Genomic DNA, 16,209 nt, shown 5'->3' on the forward strand with positions numbered 1-16,209 from the left:
GCAATTGTAACCCGAGCGAGACCGTAACAGTAGTTCCAACTATCCCATGCAATGCCCGTGTGGTTTGTCACAGCATTTACCACCATTTTTGAGAGGCGTCGCGAGCCACGTTGGAGCCACAGTGAGTCTCGCCGTGTAGAATATGATGGTCAAACCAATCATCCATAAAGGTAACGCTGAAGCCGACCTGAGCATAGACTTTAGTAACAGCCTCTGCAAAAATATCCTTGCCGCCAATAATAGGCCCCCATGGGTTAGGCGCCATATACTGGCCTTGAGGATATACGACGCCGTTAATGGTCTCGGGGTATAATGCAACCATTCGCTTCTTGGGCTCGTCGGAACGGTTTAGGTCATCGCTCCCTCCGGCCGCTTCTACAATATCCATTGCCTGGACTTTGGCGCGCCGAGTGCTGGTTGCGTTGCAAGTGAGGCCTTTGTCTGGGTAGTAAAAGAGACTAGGGATTCGAAAAATTTCGCCTTCAGTAATGCCAGTTTCTTGCTTGATGATGTTGACATTGTACTTGATTCGGTCCGCGCAGTGCTTGTTGATTTCTTCAAATTCAGGAAGTTCAAGTACGCCGTTGATATTAATGGAAGGAAGACAAGGGCTTTCGGGGTCATATGACTCGGGCTTGCGAGACATGGCCCTTTCCGTTCCATGTCCATTTGCTTGGGCATCTTTGAGCAATTTCATCCCATACTCAGGGTCAGCCATAGTTATAACCCAGCCCCGTGAGTTATTAGCCGGGAGAAATTGCACGTATTCATCCGTGTGGCCAACAAGAAGCCAATCATGATCAAGGGTGTCAATAGGGTATTGCGCCTCCTGAGCCTTAAGAAGAGCCATTACAGTTGGGCTGATATTATCATGCCTTCCCATAATTGCCCTTCCAGCAAGGTAATCTTTCCCATTGTACGAATAAGGTGGTATCGTCTCCAGGTTTCCCGTGGAGTCGGTGGTTAAACGTGGAAGGGTATCATTGGTAAAGTATTGAACGGCTCCTGTAGTGTTGGACCTGAATTCTGAAAAGATCATCCGGCCGGCGTGACGCCCCGGTTGGCTACTTCGAATATTAACTCGTAGGTATATCGGACCATTGGGACCAGGAATGCTGGCGTAGCCAGGTTCAAAGTAATCTTGAACCCAGATATCCCGGTGCTCGACCATGTGAACGGGCTTTTTAACTCCAGCCTTGGCGGTATAATTCACAATAAAGCTCGCAAATTGCGCCTGTGCTTCCTTCCCGTCCCCCATCTCGTCAATACCCGCAACCGTGAAGACTTGATCCGGATCTTGCAGGTGATGGTGTGTCAGAATCGGTGCCACACGAAGGGCAACCGTATCAGAAGATATATTCTTCCCATTCTCAAACAACTCAAAAGTGACCGTAACTCTGCCATCCCACTCATTAGGTCGGCGGACATCTCGGCCATCGATTCCTAGCTCTAGACCAGGTTCTAATGCAGACGCATTAAACACGTGATCTTTACCCAGATACATCCATTCGCCATGATCTTTGTAGAACATTCGAGTTTTGTTAAGGGCATCTTGGAGAGTAATTCTACCCGTGGTAGAGTTGCTCAGGTTATGGATTGGGAGGGTGCGAAGCGGAGCGAGGTACTGGGATTGGCGAAGGATATTATCAGATGCATCGTTGCACATTGCAAGCTCGATTTCAGTGGTATTTTCTGTGATTTGAGACGAGCATCGGCGGTCAGTATCGACAATATTTGGCAGAAACAGTGCTCCTTGTTTCTCGGTCCAGTAGGCTTTCCCCTCATGGTCCGTAACATCCACATGTCCGTCTCGATTTGTGTCTGCTAGAATAGTAGCTTTATAACCATAAGCAGTGGTTGCAACGGCGAGTGCTAGAACGGCCGCCTTGCCGAGGGAATACATGATGGTAATAGTGACAACTTTTACCAATGAGAAAATTGATTCATAGAATAATGTATAAGAAGTTTTGTAGTGCTGGTAGTGAAGTTGTGGATAAAAGACTTCATGATGAACGGGATTCCACGTTTCTTTATAGTTTATTCATTCTCCTAGTTGGATTGTCATTTGACCCTTCAACACCTCAAAAGCAGGAGCCCTTCCGGTTCTCCCCATTGTGAGATGTCACCTCCGCTGGCTTGACACAAGCCATGCTTCACCGAGAGTATCCGTTGTACGCAGTATCTGACACTTTGATGTGAAAGTGGCGTGCGCAAATTGTACCGCAGAGAGAGGGCTCGAACCATTTCGGGCACCCCGTGGACATCTGTGTATGCAAGTTTCAGCAAACCGTCAGTATCTGCAGCCAATTGACACCCGCTGCTACCCAAGCCGTTCATTTTGTGTAACGTGCCATCATCAGTGTGAAATTTGAGAATGATCCGGATTATCGGCCCAAAGCGCCGAGTCAAATCCCTGGGGTGGTCTATCCTCGATTCAGTTGAAGTATATTAACCGCCACCTGTTTTTTCATCTCGTACGAATTTCTTTACGTGAGCAAGTATAGGGGCAGAGTTCTGCTTTTTATTGTCGGCTTGCCTGTTTGCCCGCCCAAGGTATCAAGTTGCAGGCCTGCTAGGGAGTATCAAAGAATTCCAGAGCAAGCCAAGGAATAGCAACTTGTATGCTAATGTTGCACGGTAATTGAGACACACCGACATGAAAAGTGGCCTCTGGCTACGCCATGGTTTGTGTGACAACTTGCAACAAAATTGCGATTGGGCGGCGGCTAAGACACAAGAGTCAGCCCTCAAAGACCCCGCCAAGCTGAAAAAAAGAAAGGCAAAGTCATTCTGATTCAGATCAATACAGCTGAGAATAGTATTACAAAGACCCTTGAGACCTGATATGTCATGTATCCAGCTGCCGGGCGCAGCTGAGGATAGTCTTTGGAGAGCCGTGAAGGCTGGCCAGGACAAACGCTATTGGATCTCCGATAGGATTTCAGCAGACTCGAATCAACACTTCGGCATTGTCACATACGACGTTGACGGCGGACGGCTGCGTAGTAATATGTATTTCCACTTTTCCAAGACAGGCGGATGAGCCCGTGTTATGCCGCTCCATCGGCTGAAGAAGATATTCACCGGGCAGGGAATTTCCCAGACAACTGGATCTGTGTACCCCGTAATACTACCCAAAATCGACTAGGCGGAGCCCGACGAGGCCCAAAACATGTACTCGTGCAACGTGGGAATAGCGACGTCATACGACCTCTTTCACGGACTAAAAGAGACAATTGATAATGATAATTTGAACCTGCCATTTCACATATCACATTTTATGAATATACATCCCTAAAAAGAAAGTCGAGTTTAATACGTAGAGACGGCTTTGGCTTTGCTTGACAAGGTACAAAGTCACGATGCATAGGATAAAATGCTATGCGCTGTTAGCGAGCATCTTGGAGGGGAGGTAGAACCACTTGAAATCACGCGCGCAGATGATCTACTTATACGACATTACGAAGTAAACGTGGTGAGTCAATGTCTTGGCTAGGTACGTGGCCACGTCGTCCTTGGTACCGTCTGTAGTTGGCTCATAACATGGTACGAGGATGCAGTGTAGGAGTGTGAAGCATCCGGCAGAAATTACTAGCTATTTGAGGCACACAGATATATGAGACTATGAGCCAGGTACATTAGTGCGCTTGTGTGTACCTTGGCTTCAGCATGGAATCACAAAACGAAGAAGCGGCCACCGCCTGAGCGTCATTTCGAGCCGTGGGAATTACCAACACCAGCAATGGGTGAATGTGCCTCTGTAGACTCTCACCCAGCAACGCCAATTTATACAACAGGCCGCAGCAGTATCGCCAATTATGCTTTAGGTATTCGTCGTTGGCAAAGGGACATGCCCGCCCGTCTCCGCCAGATGTGACGTGGCTGCGCACGTGGACTAGCGTCGTACCAGTTGACCATTTTCACACATCATCCACGTGCCAGGTGAAAATCGGACTTGAGGCTATTTAGACGAGGCCTATTGATGGGGTCGTAGAGACAAGCTCTGGGCCAACTACCCGTTCTTAGTTGCCAACGGGTATCGGTCCTATAGGATATGTTGGCGGTAAATTTATAAATTAATACTCTATAACTATTTTAGAACAAAGGTGAATCTCTGTACGGCATTGAAGCTGTAAAGCCTAGCCAATAACTTTTAGAGCCTATCGAGAGAATCCCCGTTTAAGGGCAATACGGTACAACTACCTTTCATTCTACACTCGCTTCAGGGTATCACGCATTACGCGTGGCTGAACAGCCGTGGCAATACCGTGACCGTCCAGCTGAAATATAAAGTCATCGACGGCAATTTCACCGTACATGAGCTGATCAATACGGCCCCATTGCCCTGCGTCCGCGTTGAGTATACGCAAAACTCCGGGATCGTAGTTGACAGGTTCAGTTTCAAGAATCGCGCGAAACGACGCCTGGGTACCACTCGAACCAGTCGACGATGCATCCTCAGTATTCGTAATAAAGGGATACAATCGTATGGATTTGATAGTCCCACCTCCTGTCCCATCCGAGTAAGCCTGAGCTGCCTCCTGAATATTGACGCCGTTGCTAAGCCACTCCTTTACAAGCAGCCCTGGCCCCTGGTGATCCGTCGTGAGCAGCAGAGACGAGTTCTTCGCATCCGAGGATACATATCGACCACCGAAGCGATGAAATGCCTGGCTCTGAGAAACCCTATCCAACACGGGCAGAATCGATTGCAGCGCAACCTCCGCGGCCATGTTAATAGCAGGTCCCGCATTGGGTCCCGCACAAAGAAAAGAAGCGACAATGTTGTAATCAGGCACCAGGATCAGAAGGGCTTGATACTGGTCATCGCTTCCGGACTTTGTGTATAGGTCAATCGTGTAGCCGCTGGAAATTTGGCTTCTGGTGCGCCAGATTTCCCACGGCGCACCGACCGAAAAGAAGGGCGAGGCAGTATGCGCATGGGGCTTCATCCATCGACGCGTTTGCAGAGGGGATAATTGTCTGTGGTTTAGAAGGGCGCGTCCGAATTGAGCCAAATCTCGGGACGTTGAATAGAGGCCGCCGGTTCTGTTGTGACATAATCAGAGACAGTTTGACGGCGTGGCTTGAGACGAGCACTCACGACACTTCATCGCCCAAAGGACGGCCCCAGCCCGAATTTCCCGGTGGGATAACCCCGACTCCAGTACCCCCGGGACTGGATGTACTTGTGTTTTGTAAACCCAGCGGTTGAAACACTGATTTGGCGACGGCCTCCGTGTATGAGGTACCTGTTACCGCTTCAACGACATATCCGAGGAGTCTGTACGCGGCGTTGGAATATGTCGGAGTGTTGAAGGGCAATGAAACGGGCCGTCTCTTGAGTAGCACGTCAAAGAACTCTGTAGTCGGTTCCTGTTAGAGCGGCAGAAGAACTACTATTGTATTTGCACTTGGGTGGCGATTCAACAAACCTCTTCTAGTGCACGGAGGCTGGGTGTTATTCCCAGCACATGTCGGGATCTCGTCCAAGGATAGTTCCGGCAGCCCGGCTGCTTGATGAGGAAACGGCTGGCTTGCCATGTCGGCGTTATTTACTGACGGATACTATATTAGCCAACTGGCCGTGTCAAACGTTGTAAGGACCTACCGTCGCGTCCTATTCCAGCAAGCTGAGAAGCAAGAGCCCCGATAGTGACCTTATCCCACTGCACATGATCGATTGCGGAATTTGCTCCCATCTGCGAAACGGCCTTGCGAAGCTCCGGCAGATAATTCGTCACGGGCATGTCCCAGATCTTTTCACCACCATTTAGCAAGAGAGAATAGACGGTAAAGAGCTTTGAAATGCTCCCGATTCGGTATACACTATTACCGGTGACACGGTTTGTACTGCCCCCCGAGACGTTCAAATTCGCAGCCGAGTAATGAAAGTCTAGGAAGGGCTGGCTGTCTTGGGCAGATATCATGGTAGCCGAGAGTGAGTTGGTCTTGCCGGTGATGTTGCCAAATTTTGATAGACCTGTATGCAAGGCATTTTGCAACTCGTGGGAGATGTATGACGAGGCGGTCCTGACAGCGTGTGCAGAGCCAAGATTTTCTGGGAACGGATAGGCTTGTCCGAGGACCTTTTGGTCAAAGACAGCGGTGGCCGACGTGAGGCAAGAAAGGGAAAAGAAGCAAAGATATAGGAGCATCTTGGATCAAATTGGATTTATTGCTATGTAGCCAAATGATGAAAACATTGCCGCCGGTTGGCAGGTCTTTAATAGATTTTGCCAGAGGCATCATGGACTCTTGGCGTGATGACGACGACATGATGTCGGCAATTAACCCTATGGAGAGAGTAACTTGCCGGTTTAGGTGGAATGTCGGAGATTCCCAGTAATCTCTTTGGCTAATACAAAATGGTGGCGTTGTGGTTCGTGTATTCCTCGTATGCATTTGTTGAACCAGATGCATCGTTTATTTGTGCCAACCCTATTGTAGTTTTCATCGCGAGCGGACGAATCACGACACAAGTTAGTTCCGCCAATGAAGTCCTTGCCGGAGAAACGGAGGTAACGCGGGGGTTGGCGGGCCGGGAATTGCGGCCCGAGTTCGTCAACAGCGTTATGTCCCGCTAAAGTTCCGTCCTTAGTTCCGCCGACATGCAATACGCGTAGTGGGCTGCTTGATCCTGATGGCATTCGTCAGTGTCGTGACCTGGACGGTGAAGTCCAGGAGTGAATGTAACCCCGAGTCGTCGTTTTACTTCTAAACAGCATCAGATGGTGTGACAGATGGGTTCTAGGCAAATCTTTGCCATGTATTTCTACGATTTATTGGCCTAATGCCTGCTAATTATTTTCATTTGCCATTGTGTCCATCACAAAACACTCAGCCATCCACTCCACTGTGTCAGCACTTTTCATTGACATCGAGAATGCGCGAGCCGGCGTCACCTGCCAGTCGCACAAATCAGCGACTGGGTGGTTGCAAGATTAAATGGGGGGTCACTTACATCCCGCGCCCGCGACCTAGGGCTCACCCTGTCCCTACATTCATGTAAGTGCGTTGAAAAACAGCTGGCCCTCGCGAAGGCTGATTGGTAGAATCTGCTTATATTCTCAACGCTTCACGAGTACTGAGTCCATCACACTTCATCAATAGATCCCACGCCTCGCTGCCCGCGGGATCCTTGCTCAAATCTACACGGAGCACCATTCTCAGATCTGCTGCGATGTATCGGAGGACACTACCAGCAGAGTATTCGAGGAATCTAAAGGACATCGTTCTACGCCTGCCAATACTATATTGCATCGCACATTTTTATGCTCTTGCCGCAACATGCACTTCTTTCTGCAAAGTACATTGCAAGTCGATGAGAAGGTGTGGCAGACTGGATGTGTGTGTATCATCTTGTCCAGCCATGTGGGTTACAGCGCTCATGCGTACAGCTCCCAATAGACGAACTCCTTGGTTGGGCTTCGAGATGCTAGGCCTTTTCCGTGTAACACCGGAAGTAAAGGTTACAGGATCAATGGCCGAGTCCCCCGTCTCCTAAATCAGCAGAGTTCCGCATTGTTCATCTCATAACATTTATTCTATTAGGCTCGGCCTCCCGAAGAAAGCCGAGCTCTTCTTCTTCTTTCAAATTGAACGGGTTGATACATTCCGTTCTCATCTTTCAAATCTCATCCCATTGATTACGACCGCTAGACAAGCCGAAAATGATCGATACTGTATCAACGCCTCTAGGGAGAAATTACGTATGAAGGCGAATACAGCTGACGGCAAAACCGGTTACCGTCTTCTCCCAATTAAAGAGGTCAATATAGCATTTTCAGCTAAAGGGATCCACAAAGTAAGATGAACACGAACAGTAGTCCGCGCTTCGCATTGACATTTGTATAGATGGGTATGACAGATGACATCAAGGGTGATATCTTCACCAAAGGAATGCGAGCGGACGCTGAGGCTCTAGGTGACAGGCCCTCGACCAAGAGCCGTGGGTACCAGCCTGATTGGGATGCTATGCTTCTACAAGAAATCCGGTTTATAACTATTACTTACCTTGAGGTTTTGGTAATTTACCTCTATATAATTTACCTTACGGAAACCCTAGTAAAAACGGTCTACGCCGTGCTACGTCCGCTACTTGGGGGGTACAAATTTGCGAGTTATTTTTACTGCTAAAAAAGTATCCTTGAATACTATAAAGAAGTCTGGTAGGTCAAATACAGCAATTAAACCTGCGTACACTAAAAGGGATTAAGCGCGAACGGGCCAACACATTGAAGACAGAAGGGCGCAAGGGCGCACAGTACCCCGCCTTTCTGGTCAAGACGGTCCATGTCCGGTTCAATGTCTGCTTTCATCAACGCGGCCAATGCGAATGCCTATCTATATCCATATATAAGTTACAACTTCATTTGTTGCACTGATCCCACCGATTTGAGCCTGTACACAATCACATACATCAACCTGGCCCATTCTGATAGCGGAAATGTCAAAAGACACCAAGGCCACGATCAAGGTTGCCGCTGTCCAAGCCTCGCCAATATTCCTGGACAAATGTGCCACCACAGAAAAGGTATGCGCCCTCATCCGCCGCGCCGGCTCGCAAAGTGCCCAAATCATCGGGTTCCCAGAGACTTTTATTCCCGGCTATCCAGGCTGGGTTGAGTTGCTTCCCCTACACACTGAACGAGCTGCTTCGCTCTTCCTGAAACTCTTCAACGAATCGGTCGAGGTTCCTGGTCCTGAAACCACGGCTATTGGGGCAGCTTGCAAAGAAGCAAGCATGTACGCGGTTGTGGGAGTCAACGAGCGGCGAGCAGGTACCACGGGCACATTGTTTAATACCAATTTGTTCTTTGGTCCGGATGGCTCCATCTTGCACAAACATCAGAAATATGTACCTACGGTTGGGGAGAGGCTTGTCCATGCTCCCGGTCAGACTGGTAGTCGAGCGTCTGTTATGACTGAGTTTGGCGTGCTGAGCAGTCTTATTTGCGGAGAGAATGGGAATCCCCTTGCCCAATATGCTATTGGGCTGGACTACCCGGTTATTCATGTTGCTAGTTGGCCTGGTCATTTTGGAGAAGGCATGACCGTGGATGGCGCCATCAATGTGTTTGGGCCTGCTGTGGCTAGTTCGGTGGGTTGCTTTGTAGTCCATGCTGTAGGCGTTGTGGGGGATGATGCTATTGAGGTGTATGGCGCTGACGAGAAATCGAGACGGTTTTTAAAGGAGCAGCAGAAGCAGTCTAGGGCGTGCGTGATGGGCCCTGGAGGAAGGATATTGGCAAAGGGAAGTGAGGGTGACGAGTTGGTGTTTGCTGATGTCTGTGTTGATGATCTGGTCAAGGCAAAGTATGGACTGGTAAGTTCAGTAGACAATCCGTTCAAGTATGACAACTTGTTAATTATTTCTTGTTAGGACTATGCTGGGCATTATAATCGACCGGAAATATTCGCTCACCTGTTTAAGAAATATCTTGCTTGACATTGTACAGGGAGGGCAGTGCACCGACTTCTTAAGCCAGAGCCGACGTCGATCCCGAGTACGGATAAAGAGGTCTTACAGGGATGTAGGTCAAGCAGAAGTGCTTATAGTGGTCAGGTTTAACGGATCAAGTCTTTTTATCGACAATCGCAGTTGTAATCGCGCATACGCTGGTTCGTTTATAATCAAAACAGGTCTTTATCCCATACGCAGCCACAAGTATGCCTACCTCTACATGTATGGATTTCTAGTGACTCTCATCGTAAGGGTGGTAGGCTTTTAGACATTGAGTGGCTAGGCCTCGGGTGCTTCTTGGTTGTCGCCCGTAATCGTTCATGGTCGTTTGTAGCTGTCGCTGTCGCCGAGTCCCCCCCCCTTTTTTTTGCCCTCTTTCTCTCACTGGCAATATGACTAATACTCTATTATTGTGCAGCATATTCATACTCTTGCGACGTTCAGGCTCGAAACAACGATAAGCTGTTGTCAGCCGCAGAAGGAGCCGCCGAGGCCATCTACTCTGTCCACAATACTAGCTTCAAATATGGCCCTTCGTGTCGAATATCTGGCAAATTTTATGGTAGTCTTCTCGATTTCGATTTCGTTGCCGACGTTATTCATGTGGATTACGTTTTCGTCTTTGAGTTGCGAAGCCGGGGGGGGTAGAAGATTGGGGGGTAGAAGATTCATGTTGCCGCGGGATGAAATTATCCCCAGCGGTGAGGAGACGTTTGCTGGCGTCAAGTATATTCTACAGAATATGAAGTAAGGCAGCGAAACGGGGACCCTTTCTCCGTGCAAGATGCAAGCAGACGGTAGCCAGTTTTGTAGCCAAGAGACGGATATAGAAACTGCACTGTGGCGCCATCCGCCTGTTGAGAGCTTTGCTCCCTTTGCCTGTCAAGACAAGGTCGTGATTCGCATCAAGGCGTTTATTGCCTGAAGCCTGGCCCGATGCAGTGGCCGCGGCTGCGGCATGGGACCAGTTGGCGCATTAGCCTCCAAAGGCCATGACATGTTACGGGATCCCACGGCGAGCCCGGATGTCTGTTACATGAGGGCTGCGATGACGGGACCTAGGACAGAAGACCGTGCCATGCTACGCGCAGTGGATTTGGGCAACGGCCCAGATAGCTACAGAGGGTGCTACGTCGGCACCAGCGCCTAAAACAATGGTCATATCGCCCTCAGAAAATCGGATAATGCCTGGAGAGAGCTTGAACGCGTACCGATGAGGATACATGCCGGCGAGAGGTATACCATGAAGATGATCGCGGTAGCTAGAGACTGTTGGGAGCATATCCAGGGGCTAATAATCGGGCTGGTAAAATACCAGATACATGTCCACTGTCGAGGCGTCACCCTGTACCAATAAGACTTGTTGCCATTTGGGCGTACGGGAAGCTTCAACAGAATCACAGACAAGTATCCGATTAGCGAAATTCCCCGCTGCCAACAACTGCAACTGAATTTTCAAGCTGTCGTGGACTGCAAAGGGGCTTCCAAAGCCTCGTCAAAGTCCCTGCGCGGACGTTTCTGTAAGTATAAAGGAAAGAAAGTTTATTAACGTATGTTCCGGGAGACAGTAACGACAAAACAAGATGAAATAAACCGCGCAACGCGACAGTACCGTAGCGGTTGGCAACTAGGCAACGCGATAGGCTTCCCTCAAAAATTAAAAAAGGAGCATATGTAATGAGAATTGAAGGGATGGGACAAGGGTAGTGAGCCTGCAAGAGGCGGTCGACCCAGAAGCCAGCTGTAGTATGATCTAATCTTATCAATCTATTGACGTGTACGATTCATGGACTGATCTTGTCCACTTATTGCTCTCATTTGTATGGTTGCACTACGTATGCTCCATAAAAGGTCCAATATTGCCAAGAGCAGACGTCAATATTAGGAAAGGCTTGCTGGATAAGGTGAAGACCGAACCACAACAATATTAAAACCGAACATGTCCTTTTCACTTACCATCATGCGACCCCTGATGATGGCCAGCTTGGATGAAGCTTACATGGATGCTACCGCCTCAAAGTGGGCACTCACGGATATTGTTTGATCTACTCCGTACAGCCTCCCAACATTCATTTGCCGCATAACAAGTGTGGAGTACAGTGGTTCTCACATCAAGTTACAGAACAGGACTAGCTTCTAGTAAATGCTGGGTTTTCCATTTGTAGTCAGGTCTCTGTTTTCCCTGTCAACTAACCTGGAAACCAGTACACGGTCCACGCATCACCTTTACGGCCGGGCCCCCTCTCCCGATTTCCCAGTTGCCCTGTATAGGGGCAGTCAGTACTGTACATATTTCTTCCTGATACATGTAATTTAGACCTAGTCCAATCACCTTATAGACAACCTCTCTACCTCTCTATCGAGACGAACCATGATGTGGGACCTCTGGGTCGTCATATATCTCTCTAGTCTATGTAGGCAAGGTGCGAATACATGTACGGCTAGATGGAGACTGGATCATATGGTCCGAGCAGTCCGTAACTACCGCTGTACCAAGTTTTTCTAGCCATGTCGTGGAGAATAAACTCCACTAGAGAGGGCATCGAGTCAAGTCGATACTAGATCAGATAGTGCTGGCCGCATTTTATCATTCTAGAACACACGTTACATTTGCGCTACTTTTACATTTTGACTACTTGAGGTATAGCAATAATGGAGAAATCATATTACTTTAGTGGCGCTCACCGATCTCACCTACGATTCCCAAGATTTGCGAGTTATTCAAAGCGTGATAACGTAGTCATGTGCACGATACCCCTCCCGTATATCGTTAATAGTCTACAAGTAATAAAACTGAGCAACGATTATGCATCATCTTACTATTGGGGCTTAGCGTGAATTGGACAGTCTGTATGTGTGTCCTCCCCCATAGTAACGTCTAGATAAATAGGCGCAATATCTCGTGCTTTGAGTTGATTCTGTCTCTTCACTTTTCTCCCTATCGTCAACGTCAGTCTTTAAAATAACCTTCCATCTCGGCCTAAGCCATGCATTCTATCAAGGCAACTGCCGCTCTGGCCATCGCCCTGGCGTCTTTCGCCAACGCAGCTCCTATTAGTCCAGTCCCAGGGTTGACGGAGCTCTCCGCCTGGGAAACTATTTTTTCTGACCCAAACGTTAACCCGGAAGACTATGGACTTTCTCAGGCTGAGCAGCGCGAGAGATATAGGGAGGATTGCCACAAAGTTTGCGGTACAGTACTGACCTCTTGTCCTGCAATAGCAGCCTCTAATACGATGTAATGGAATAGGAACGGTTATTCAGCTTATCGCCAAGGACGGCTGCGACTCTGATTGGAAAGGATACGAGAAAAGTTGCGAAACTTGCTTTTATAATCGCTTCATTGATGGCTCGGAATTCAGGGAGAAGTGGGGAAATGGCGTGAAGAAAGCTCTCGGCATGTGCGGTGTCGAAGTCCCAGAAGAGATCCCCAAAGAAAAAGACGCCGACGGATGCCTTGTTGAAAAGCCAAGTCCTGCAAAGCCAGATGCTGAGAAGACAGCCACCGAGACGCCAAGTGCTGAAAAGCCAGATACTGAAAAGCCGAATACTGAACAGCCAGATACTGAAAAGCCGCATGCTGGACAATCAAACACCGAATCGAAAGAGCCTGGAGTCGGACAGAGCACGAACCCTCAGAAAGAAATCAGCAAGTATGATTGTCACGCTGCCTGCGGTACGATGTCTCCTAAAAATTGCCTCCACATGCCAAGGGACAAGTACTAATTCCGTCACAGGAGGCATTATTACCATGGGCCGAGAGGGAAAATGCAAAGAGCTCAAGGAGCAGTTTGTTCCCGTATGCGAGAAATGTGCTGTACAAGCGGGCATCTGGGGAATCTATAGATGCGGCGCGCGAGCAGGCGCAAAGAAATGCGGCGTCCAAGTCAACCCTCAGTAGACAACTGGAGATTTTGTTGTATTACAGGACGATACACTTGCCACATTCATAAGACACATCATCTTATGAGTTGAGCATGTGCTATCAAATTGAATACAACTACAATATAATACATTGACACTATAGTGGATGATGGCGGGGTCGTAGCTAGAGGGTGCATATTGATCATGTTTGACGACGCCGTGCAAGAAAAACTACATGACTACCGTCCACTACCTAGGGATATATCTTGATATGCCGTATATTAGTAATGACTACATATCAATTGATACCAGACTTTTAATATTAGTATCGGTCTTGCCTATAATCGGCTAGCCATGTATCGGCCCCGCTACTACCTGGATATCGAGCGGTGCAGCAAGTGGCCGCATACGGCATCAATCATGTCGGACCGACAGCCCATGGCCACATGACGGCAGCAGTACTTGATCTGCGAGGACCTGCATGGCGGCATCTCCTCGCCTGACTAACTAACCAGTTTACAACCCTGGTATAACTTTATTGGGCGTGGCGCGACATGAATACAAGCTTCAATCATGTTGACCCCATGACGCCAGTCCAGAACCTCTGGCATCAAGCAGTCGGGCCGGTTCGACAAAACAAGACGGCCCCAGAACCGCCACCCGCAGGTGAGAGTAACGACCCGGCCCCTGGACCAAGGGACCAAGGGACCAAGGGACCAATCATCTGCCGGCGGCAGAACCGGCGTGTGGAGACAGAACATTGAAGCAAAGGGCGGCAGGGCAAGAAAAGCCGGGCGAGCAAAACGCCTTTCCCGGCGGAGACGAGTCTGTCTGTCATCAATCCTCATTCCTCATTCCTCAACCGCAACCGCAACCGTGGCAAATAATCGTCGGCAACAGAAGCCAGCAGAAGCCTCGATTCCCCCAAGCGTCGAGGCAAACGGGGAAATAATCCCCAACGTCGCGGCGGAAAGTGTCGCCCTCGGCCGTATGTCGCTCAAATAAGCTTCCATGGTGCCACCGCGGGGGATCCAAACGGCACCGACAGACAAATAACTACCCCAGCTAGTCCAGTGTGTTTCCCCGTGTTTGCTACAAAAGTCCATCCATCTTGTTCCCCGCAGCGCCACAAGCCGGGGGCCTAGTTGCGGAGTCTCCGCGTCGAGAAACACGCGCAGGCAAACACCAAAAGCAACCCAAAGCGAGCATCGCTGCCGGACAACAGAGCGGGGGTGGAAAATACGCCGCAAGGACGGGACGGGGAAAGAGCGCCATGACCCCCTTCACTTGATGCCCGCTGCTGAATTTATAAGACGGCCGGGCTCCCATCTCATGCTGAACGAGGCACACGCTGTCCATTGCCACTTGCATCATGAAACTCTGGACGAGCGTGCTCTTTTCAGGCCTCGCCTCTGCGGGCGCCCTGGTCAACCGCGATGGGGACAAGGCCCTGGCCAAGTGTCCCGGCTACACGGCGTCCAACGTCAAGACGTCTGGATCCGGGCTGACGGCCCATCTCACGCTTGCGGGCAAGGCTTGCGACGCGTACGGCGACGACTTGAAGCAGCTTGTTTTGCAAGTCACCTACGAGACCGGTAAGCTCGCCATGAAAAAGAAGAGAGAATAAAAAGGCAAACCCCCAGCTAACGACGGGCAGACGACCGGCTCCACGTCAAGATCCAGGACAAGGACAACCAAGTATACCAGGTGCCCGAGTCCGTCTTCCCGCGGCCCGGCGGCTCGTCGTCGGCATCGGCAAACCGGCTCCGGTTCGACTACACGGCGTCGCCCTTTTCCTTCCAGGTCAGCCGCCGCGACACGCACGAGGTGCTCTTCGACACGTCGGCGGCGCCGCTCGTCTTCGAGTCGCAGTACGTGCGGCTGCGCACCAAGCTGCCGCAGGACCCGTACCTCTACGGGCTCGGCGAGCACTCGGACGCCTTCCGGCTCAACACGACGGGCTACATCCGCACGCTCTGGAACCAGGACAGCTACGGCATCCCCGCGGGCGCCAACCTGTACGGCGCGCACCCCATCTACCTCGAGCACCGGGACGGCGGCTCGCACGGCGTCTTCCTCCTCAACTCCAACGGCATGGACGTGGTCATTGACAAGGCCCGCGACGGCGGCCAGTACCTCGAGTACAACACGCTCGGCGGCGTGCTCGACCTTTGGTTCTTTGCCGGCAAGACGCCCACCGCCGTCGTCCAGCAGTACACCGAGATTGCGGGCCGCCCGGCCATGCCGCCGTACTGGGGGCTGGGCTTCCATCAGTGCCGGTAGGTGCCAAGCAAGACGCATTTGATGCCGCAAATTCCAGAAACCGCGTACGAGGCAGAGCTAACTACATGTAACCCGCCCCCAGATACGGCTACCAGGACGTGTTTGACGTGGCCGAGGTCGTCTACAACTACAGCAAGGCCAACATCCCGCTCGAGACCATGTGGACAGACATTGACTACATGGACCGGCGGCGCGTCTTCTCGCTCGACCCGGAGCGCTTCCCGCTGCACAAGATGCGCGCGCTCGTGTCGCACCTGCACGCGCGCGACCAGCACTACGTCGTCATGGTCGACCCGGCCGTGGCCTACCAGGACTACGCGCCGCTGACGGCGGGCCTCGAGCAGGACGTCTTCCTCAAGCGCGCCAACGGCTCCGCGTGGCTGGGCGTCGTGTGGCCCGGCGTGTCCGTCTTCCCGGACTGGTTCGCGCGCAACGCCGGCGCCTACTGGGACGCCATGTTTGGCCGCTTCTTCCACCGCGACACGGGCGTCGACATTGACGCCCTCTGGATCGACATGAACGAGCCCAGCAACTTCCCCTGCAACTTCCCCTGCGACGACCCCTACGCCGCCGCCGAGGGCTACCCGCCACCCGCG

At 50.7% G+C, this 16,209-nt stretch overlaps 5 protein-coding genes across 5 annotated transcripts in view; 3 read left to right on the forward strand and 2 right to left on the reverse strand.

The window, feature by feature from the left end:
* Window positions 1-76: 76 nt before the first annotated feature.
* MAA_07849 (protein-arginine deiminase type-4) lies at window positions 77-1,903 on the reverse strand (the record flags this gene model as incomplete). Its single annotated transcript, XM_007825847.1, has 1 exon — window positions 77-1,903. One exon carries the CDS (start codon window positions 1,901-1,903, stop codon window positions 77-79), a length of 1,827 nt encoding a protein of 608 aa, XP_007824038.1.
* A 2,308-nt stretch (window positions 1,904-4,211) lies between these two features.
* MAA_07848 (Beta-lactamase/transpeptidase-like protein) lies at window positions 4,212-6,158 on the reverse strand (the record flags this gene model as incomplete). Its single annotated transcript, XM_007825846.1, has 3 exons — window positions 4,212-5,049; window positions 5,105-5,363; window positions 5,612-6,158. The coding sequence occupies 3 exons, from the start codon at window positions 6,156-6,158 to the stop codon at window positions 4,212-4,214; spliced, it is 1,644 nt and encodes a 547-aa protein (XP_007824037.1).
* A 2,291-nt stretch (window positions 6,159-8,449) lies between these two features.
* MAA_07847 (nitrilase/cyanide hydratase and apolipoprotein N-acyltransferase) lies at window positions 8,450-10,114 on the forward strand (the record flags this gene model as incomplete). Its single annotated transcript, XM_007825845.2, has 3 exons — window positions 8,450-9,328; window positions 9,462-9,624; window positions 9,885-10,114. 3 exons carry the CDS (start codon window positions 8,450-8,452, stop codon window positions 10,112-10,114), a joined length of 1,272 nt encoding a protein of 423 aa, XP_007824036.2.
* Window positions 10,115-12,453: 2,339 nt separating this feature from the next.
* MAA_07846 (cell surface protein) lies at window positions 12,454-13,367 on the forward strand (the record flags this gene model as incomplete). The annotated part of the gene is made up of 3 exons (XM_007825844.1): window positions 12,454-12,658; window positions 12,717-13,142; window positions 13,204-13,367. 3 exons carry the CDS (start codon window positions 12,454-12,456, stop codon window positions 13,365-13,367), a joined length of 795 nt encoding a protein of 264 aa, XP_007824035.1.
* A 1,335-nt stretch (window positions 13,368-14,702) lies between these two features.
* The window catches only part of MAA_07845 (Glycoside hydrolase, family 31), a gene marked incomplete at both ends in the record, with an annotated part of 1,982 nt that continues 475 nt past the window's right edge, over window positions 14,703-16,209 (forward strand). The window contains 3 exons of the mRNA XM_007825843.2: window positions 14,703-14,925; window positions 14,988-15,609; window positions 15,696-16,101. Coding sequence (XP_007824034.2) covers window positions 14,703-14,925; window positions 14,988-15,609; window positions 15,696-16,101 — 1,251 coding nt within the window. The remainder of the gene's footprint in view (window positions 14,926-14,987; window positions 15,610-15,695; window positions 16,102-16,209) is intronic.

The sequence above is a fragment of the Metarhizium robertsii genome (assembly GCF_000187425.2).
Source record: "Metarhizium robertsii ARSEF 23 chromosome Unknown MAA_Scf_10, whole genome shotgun sequence".
NCBI classification, from domain to species: Eukaryota; Fungi; Ascomycota; class Sordariomycetes; order Hypocreales; family Clavicipitaceae; genus Metarhizium; species Metarhizium robertsii.